Source organism: Rissa tridactyla, chromosome 11 (assembly GCF_028500815.1).
Source record: "Rissa tridactyla isolate bRisTri1 chromosome 11, bRisTri1.patW.cur.20221130, whole genome shotgun sequence".
NCBI lineage: Eukaryota > Metazoa > Chordata > Aves > Charadriiformes > Laridae > Rissa > Rissa tridactyla.
In genome coordinates, this window is record NC_071476.1 from 17,770,756 (window position 1) to 17,778,887 (window position 8,132).

General features: G+C 42.8%; 1 protein-coding gene across 1 annotated transcript; it reads left to right on the forward strand.

Annotated features, from left to right (window-relative positions):
- The first annotated feature begins 813 nt into the window (after nucleotides 1-813).
- On the forward strand, nucleotides 814-4,451 carry FOXI1 (forkhead box I1). Its single transcript, XM_054217439.1, has 2 exons — nucleotides 814-1,573; nucleotides 2,568-4,451. The coding sequence occupies exons 1-2, from the start codon at nucleotides 1,000-1,002 to the stop codon at nucleotides 3,119-3,121; spliced, it is 1,128 nt and encodes a 375-aa protein (XP_054073414.1). The 5' UTR covers nucleotides 814-999; the 3' UTR covers nucleotides 3,122-4,451.
- Nucleotides 4,452-8,132: the final 3,681 nt, after the last annotated feature.

Below are 8,132 nucleotides of genomic sequence, written 5' to 3' on the forward strand. Positions count from 1 at the left end.
TTTGCAAGTGCAGGGTGCTGTGCAAAGCAGTAAGTACTTTTCCAAGTCATAAAAGGCCTAGAGGTTTTTCCTTGTTACTTAATTTTAAGGAATCCATTTTTGTCTGTATGGATACAAATGAAGTTATTGGAACTTAGCAGAAAAGAGCTGTGCTGAACAATGCCTCTTTCCTGTTCGGAAATTCAGCTAAGAGGTTTTTATGAGCTCCCTGCACCAATCCTGCAGCAAAGAGGAAGCAGCAAATAAAGATTTCCCATCTCAGTTCACCAATTTAAGCTCTAAAGAAAGGTTTGATAATTAAGCTTGAAATTTTTCTCTCACAAGATTAATCCTTACTTCAGGGAGTCATTCCATTTATATCAGTAAGATTACTCACGTGAGTAACTAGCTACAGAATTTGCCTGTTGTACTGTGATTGCCTAGGGGGAAGTAACAAGCAATTCTGCAATTAAAATTACAGAAAGAAAAGGAGGTCTGACCTTTTCTTTATTCCTTTTTCCTTTTTTTTTTTTTTAAAGTATATATATACCTACTGCTTCATTAACGAGCGACAATGGCTTTTGCATTCTGAGGTGTTACTAGCCCGCAGCACAAAATGGCTTTTCTTTAAAAGGAAAGAAATACAAAATGCTAAAGCTTCATTGTGAAAGGTAGAAAGAGGAGGATCTCTGATTAGGGGATTTAACTTCAAAGCACCTTAGGCTTTCTTTATGTGCATCACATTAGTGGAAAATTCCTTCATTCATTTCAGAAGATAAACAGTTGTAACTTTCACGTTTGGTTGATGTGACATCAGTGACTGGCTGGGACTGCCGGCATTCCAAAAAGGATATCGTCCTCATCTGCAGCCACTCAGGGCTGTGGGGTGGAGCCTGCAACACAAGCTGAAACATTTACAGGTGCATAAGTACGTAGGGAAGGGCGCAGGTGATGCACCTGTCTCAGGAAAGGAGCACTAGCACAGGTGTGTCATAACTTCTCAGCCGCCTGTCTTAGAGCATGAGCTCCTTTGATCCACAAACACACTCTCCACCACACTGCAGTCCGCAATTTCCAAATATTGGTCAAGAACCTCCAGAGATGAGTATCTACTATGAGAACTTTTTCCATCCACAGAACATCCCTAGTCCACAGCGACCGAGCACCTTTGAGACGACGGATTACAACACCACTCCTAATCCTTACCTCTGGCTAAATGGACCTTCCATTACCCCACCACCGTATCTCCCAGGATCCAATGCCAGTCCCTTCATTCCTCAGTCTTACGGGATGCAAAGGCAGCTCTTGCCTAACATGCACGGCTTGGGAGGAACTGACCTTGGCTGGCTTCCTCTCCCATCCCAAGAAGAGCTTATGAAGTTGGTTAGACCACCTTACTCCTACTCTGCACTTATTGCCATGGCTATCCATGGAGCACCCGAAAAGAGGCTGACTCTCAGTCAGATCTACCAGTATGTGGCTGACAACTTCCCATTTTATAACAAAAGCAAAGCTGGCTGGCAGAACTCCATACGGCACAACCTGTCTCTCAACGACTGCTTCAAGAAGGTGCCTCGAGATGAAGACGATCCAGGTATAGCTCTCTCACCCTCTTTTCCCCCCCTCTACTTAAGCTTGATTAATTTAAAAACATCTCATACATTGTAAAGAGACATAATAGCCTAGATACAGGACATACACGTAGCAGCTCTTCTCATAGGTCTGAACTAGAAGGCAACTATGCATAGTTGAGGTCTGAATCAGTGTTGCTATTAAATCTCTGCAAGGAAAGGGATTCTTGACTGCTCTAGGTCTTCCTGAGAACTGGTCGATGTGAGGCTCAGCAAGCACAGGAGCAGTCTAACTGAGCAAGTCACATTCACCATTTGGTGTAATGCATATAACTTATGTCCAACTTAACTGGGAATTAATGGAAAGGGGATAAGGTAAACTCAGACTTGTCAAAGAAATCCAGGGAGTCAACAGTAATTTTCTCAAGAGGAGAGCAGGCTGCTTTAACTTTGTTTCAAATAGCATTTTGCTTGCAATCACACCTCTGCTGTTTCCAACCCCTTGGCTGATACGCTCTCAGATTATTCCTTTATTTATCGTTTTCTATCAATAGCTGTCAAGAACCATTGGTAACATTTAAAAGCCATTTAATTGTGGTGCCACAGAGGGCCAAAAATCTGGTTCTATCTCGTTAGAAACCTATCCTACCACACTGAATCTGCAGCAGCAGTCCAGTACAGGATTTGATTACTCTCTGCTGTAAATTCAGAGGACCAGCTGTATACTGAAAATCTCCTTCCCTTACCAAGAAAACAAAACAAAACACAGTCCCAGTGGCTCCACTTGTAGATTTACCTGTGTGAAGAGTCAGGGCTAAAGGATAGAGCCCGAACCTTTACATTTTTTTCTCATTTCAACAGACTTCTGCTTTTGTGTGATTAGAAAATACATGTCTTCTGCTCACGCAATTCTATTTCTGTGAAATAAGAGAAACATTGTACAGCCCTAGGCAACTGTTCTTTGCTGTCTGTGTGCATATTTTTAAACTAAAAATGTGCTTTTGTCCCCTTTGACAGGAAAAGGGAATTACTGGACTCTGGACCCAAACTGTGAAAAGATGTTTGACAATGGAAACTTTCGCAGGAAGAGGAAAAGGAAGTCTGATGTTGGGGCTAGCACTGCCACTCTTGTATCTGAGAAATCAGAGGATAGTGCCCTGACTGGCAGCCCCAAAGCTGTAGAGCATCAGGATATCTTGGAAAACTCATCACCTGGGACTGACAGTTCACCTGAGAAAGGATCTCCACCTCCATCTTCCAGCAGCCCATGCCTCAGTAACTTCCTCTCCACTATGACTGCATATGTTAACGGCTCTAGCTCCGTGAGCCGCTCAGTGCCTTTGGGACTCAACTCTGAACCCATTGACAAAATGGGACAGAATATGGTAGGCTTTAATTCCTACTCTCCACTCTCTAACATCCCCAGTCATGGTGTGGGAGAGTGGTCTAATTCTATGCCTTCTAGCCACCTTGGCTACAGCAACTCTGTGCTCAACCAGTTTAACACTCATTTTTACAGCAGTATCAGCACAAATAACACTCTGTATTCCAGGGAAGGAACAGAGGTTTAAATGAAAGATTCTAAGACACCAAAGTATAGCTATTTATGAGATTAAATGATCTGTGGGCAGATGATTAGCGTTAGCCTGTTGTCTGTGGGACCCACACTGCATCCTACCTTCTGACAGCAACAAACTTGTTACCCATTATATTCATACAAATCACAAACACTCGACGTTCGGCAGCTCCACATAGAAATCAGGGATCCATAACAGCAAGTGTAGTGAAGAGTTCTCTCTGAGACACTGCACTTGTGTTGCTGCCAACCATGGTCCTCTACAGACATCCTTAGGAAGTTACTTCATGCCTTAGGTGTGAAGCTTTTTCTGGCACGGTACTAATATTGCTGTGCTTTTTAAAAGTTCTAATAGAAGTGTGGTTATATCTTTAAATATCCTCTCTTGCTGATATAAGCTGCCTGTACTAGACATGCTTAGCAAGTTCTTATTTGGCCAAAGCTATTTTGAGACACTGAAGGATCTATAATAAAAACTACTGTATAGTGATTAACAACCAACACTCGAATGGTGAGTGCTGTCTTTGGTTTTCTCTCATACTAGTGCATACATTGTCTAAATTTTGATCCCCTTTCAACCCCAAGAGGAATATGGCTGTGAAACAAGCCAGTATCATCATGGACACAACAGTCATTTTGAAATGAAGGGAAGCATAACAAAATAGAATGGAATTGTCTTCTGCTGGTGCAGCTGGATCTTCATGTTTTCCATTATAATGACAGGGTCAATTTTTTTATTTTTCCTTACACATGCAATCTATTCACATAAGGAAAACTGGATCTGTCCTGAATATATATATATTTAATACATGTGTTTTCTAAGAACAAGACACATTTGTTCTGTCTTAACCTTTTACATGAATCGTTTCTACTGTACTGAGTAAAGAATTTGAATAGTGGCGGGGGGCGCACGGGGAAGAAGAAAGGGGAGGTAGAAAGTTTAAGTCCCTGTACTGTATTTTTTTTTTCTCATTTTGTAAAAGTCCATGCTGTTTGTCCTTCTGTAAATATTAGAAATAATGCTTATTTTTTCTAAACTCTACTGTAGCCTCAAACAAAATTTCAAATTATGTATGACGTTTTTTCAAACCAAGACTTGAATCACATTCCACATTTATGTAGAGTAATATCTCAAACTGGATAACCTGCAGCATACATAGACAAGAAGTTTTAACTGTTCACATATGGGCACTGACCAGACTTTGGAATAATAGAAAACATATTAATGCATAGTAATAGATACCATTTTGTCTTGATATTTTTTTTTTTTTGGTAACTCTACATGGGTATAGTTTTGTTATGGGCCTTCCCAGAAGCATTTTTAATAAAGCATTTGTATAGAAGAGTATGTACCTGTGTGTGTGTACTATACTACTTGTGTCTTTAAAAGTCTCCTTAATAGTTCGACTTAAGCAATTTGCCTGTGGAAAGAGCAGTATAATAGTCACAGAAGGTCAGAGACTGAGAATAGCCTATGTCTAGGCAATCAAAATTTGCATGCCTGAGGAATATAACTGGCTGCTATTATGCAAAATTCTATCACTAAATAAAAGTCATCCTTAGAGTTTCCCTGCTGGAGCTAAGTGGTGCTGATCATTTAACATTTCAGAAGCCAGACTATATTTTTACATGCTAATTGGCCAATATGACTGCAATCTTTTCTGCATTCTCATTATTTTATTTTTTATGTTTAAACTTTTTCACTGTTAAGGCTGCCCTGACTATTCGTGGTTTTCTACCCACTATGCTAAGTTCTCACTTAGAAGTTGAAACCTACCCGTAATGCTAACATCTTTTTTTAAGGAAAAAATAAAATGACCTTCTGGTGGTGTCCTTCTGCCATGACTTTAAGTTTCTCTGAAGTCAGGCACGTGCTGAGGTCTGAACTATAACTCCTGCCCTCAGAATTTTACAGCCCTTCCAAGGATCTCAGCCCAGTAGGTGGGCCATAATATGCCCTGCAACTCAGCAGCTGGCAGCAGTTGTTATAGAGACTTGCTCATGTGCCAACTGAGAAATGCATTCAGTCAGTGCAGTTATGTCTTGGATTCAGCAGACATATAACAAATTGCCCAGAAATATAGTTCCTGTGGAGTATATAGTTCACAAAAGTGAGAGGCAATTGATTTCTTTAGTGTTGAAATGGAAAATGTTCCGTTATGGACTTACAAAGCAAAAGTTTGGGGAAAAATAAGGTGCAAATGATGTTAAGAATGATGTTGCTAAACAACAGTAGACAGTAAAAAGCAATTCCTTTGTTACTCAGCATTTTGTTTGACTCTCCTAGTTCCCAGTCCCAAATATTAAAAGGAAATCCATATAGGTATGCAAAAGGACATGAGTTTGTTCCTCCTTGCTTCTGAGATGCTGTCAACCAAACACCACTTTTGGCTTATGCGTAATGAGGAAGTGTGCTGCCAACATGCCAGTTCTTCACAGACAAAGGTATGTTTTCCAGTGGGTTCCCAGGCCGCAGAGATTAATTATCTCCCCTGCAACTATTCAGCCAGCTTGACACATCAGCTCAGTTGATGAAGTTGCGGTTCAAGGAGGAGTGGAAAGATGATTGCATGCAAGGTAATCCTATTTCTCCTCAAAACAGAACTACTTTGTAACAAAAAAAAATAAGGAGCACTGCTCTTCATCTGTATTTTTGTGTTTTTCAGAGAGAATTGGTTTTGATAACCAGCCACGTTGATATGTTCCTGGAGCTACTGCGCATCAGTCTAGCACCTGCAGGAAAACTTGACTACCGTTCCTATATGAGCAGCAGCACTGCTCTGTTGAAGGTAATCCTCCTATTTGTGTATTTCACCAATGTAATATGGCTTTTGGAGGGAAAAGCATATGGGTTTTAGGGGTGGTTTTTTGGCTTTTTTTGTTGTTTTTAAGTATGCTGTTAAAGAAGCTGTTAAACTAGGACCTGTAACTAAAATATATTTAAAACACTGCTGATCTTTACAGACCTATAGTCTGACTTACAAACATATTTACTGACTGCTGCTGCTTGAAAAGAGAATTTGGGCCACAAGAACTCTGACTAGTTTTGTCTGCAAAGGTTCTTGATTGATTATTTCATTCTTAAAGTGTGTTTTGTATTGAGATGCAGCTATCTTCACATACCACTGTGGACACTGTGTTCCATGACTCTGCAATTATTTGTTCCAGGTTTAAAAGTCAAGTTAACTCTTAAAGGCTGCTCCCATCTTACCACAAACACATCCAGCCCTAAAGTGGTCAGAATAAGTTACTAATTGCTTTCTTTCTGCCAGAGTAAAACTGCAAATATTAGAAGCCTTCACTGGCAGACAGCGTGTCCTAATAATAAATTAGTAATGAGATATACTGCTGCTGAAACCCTGGGGCAGCTTCACTGTCTTGACATCGTTAGAAACACCTTCCCTGGGTTCTTACTCCACAGTTTCCTGGTTCCATGTCCTGGGTCTGCACCAGTGGAGCCTGTGACTCTTCAGCCCTGGCTCTAGTACCAGGGGGGGTGTTGAAAACCAAACCACATCAGAGATTTGGGGCTTCACAGCAGAGACCTGGGCAGCCAGGGATCCCTCATACCACAGCCTCAGGGTTGTTCCACCTAGTCATGGGATCAGTTGCAAACCCTGGAGGACTCCAATACAAGGTGCTGCTTTGGCTGAGGACATGGAGCTTTCAGGGTCACGGAATCACGGAATCACGGAATCTTCAGAGTTGGAAGGGACCTCTAGAGATCATCTAGTCCAACTCCCCTGCTAGAGCAGGGTTGCCTAAAGCACATCCCTCAGGGCTGCATCCAGGCGGGTCTTGAAAATCTCCAGAGAAGGGGACTCCACCACCTCCCTGGGCAGCCTGTTCCAGTGCTCTGTCACCCTCACTGTAAAGAAGTTTTTCCGTGTATTTGAACGGAACTTCCTATGTTCTAGCTTGTGCCCATTGCCCCTTGTCCTGTCGCTGGGAACCATTGAAAAGAGCCTGGCTCCGTCCTCCTTAAACCCACCCTTTAGGTACTTGTAAACATTAATCAGGTCCCCCCTCAACCTTCTCTTCTCCAGGCTAAAGAGTCCCAGCTCTTTCAGCCTCTCCTCATAAGGGAGGTGCTTCAGTCCCATAATCATCTTGGTTGCCCTTCGCTGGACTCGCTCCAGTAGTTCCCTGTCCCTCTTGAACTGGGGAGCCCAAAACTGGACACAGTACTCCAGTTGTGGCCTCACCAGTGCAGAGTAGAGGGGGAGAATGACCTCCCTCGACCTACTGGCCACAGTCTTCCCTATGCAGCCCAGGATGCCATTGGCCTTCTTGGCGACAAGGGCACACTGCTGGCTCATGGATAATTTGCTGTCTACCAGGACCCCCAGGTCCTTCTCCTCAGAGCTGCTTCCCAGCATGTCCGCCCCTAACCTATACTGGTGTTTGGCATTCTTCCTTCCCAGGTGCAGGACCCTACACTTGCTTTTGTTGAACCTCATTAGGTTCTTCTCTGCCCAGCTCTCCAGCCTGTCCAGGTCACGCTGGATGGCAGCACGGCCCTCCGGAGTGTCGGCCACCCCTCCCAGCTTGGTATCATCAGCAAACTTACTGAGGATACACTCTGTCCCCTCATCTAGGTCATTAATGAATATATTGAACAAAATTGGTCCAAGTATTGACCCCTGAGGGACACCACTCGTTACAGGCCTCCAACTGGACTCTGTGCCGCTGATCACAACCCTCTGGGTTCTGTCACTCAGCCAGCTCTCGATCCACCTCACTGTCACCTCGTCTAGCCCATACTTCCTCAGCTTCCTAATGAGGATGTTATGGGAGACAGTGTCAAAAGCCTTGCTAAGGTCAAGGTAGATGACATCTACGTCTCTCCCCTCATCCAGCCAACCCGTTATAACATCATAGAAAGCTATCAGATTGGTCAGGCATGATTTGCCCTTGGTAAATCCATGCTGACCACTTCCAATAACTTCCTGTTCCTCTATGTGTTTGGAGACGACATCCAGAATGAGTCGCTCCATTACCTTCCC

Bases quoted from the DNA above. Each gene is read 5' to 3' on its own strand.
- FOXI1 (XM_054217439.1), top strand. From the start codon at position 1,000: ATGAGCTCCTTTGATCCACAAACACACTCTCCACCACACTGCAGTCCG. The intron at 1,574-2,567 runs GTATAGCTCTCT...CCCCTTTGACAG, and splicing joins TCGAGATGAAGACGATCCAG to GAAAAGGGAATTACTGGACT.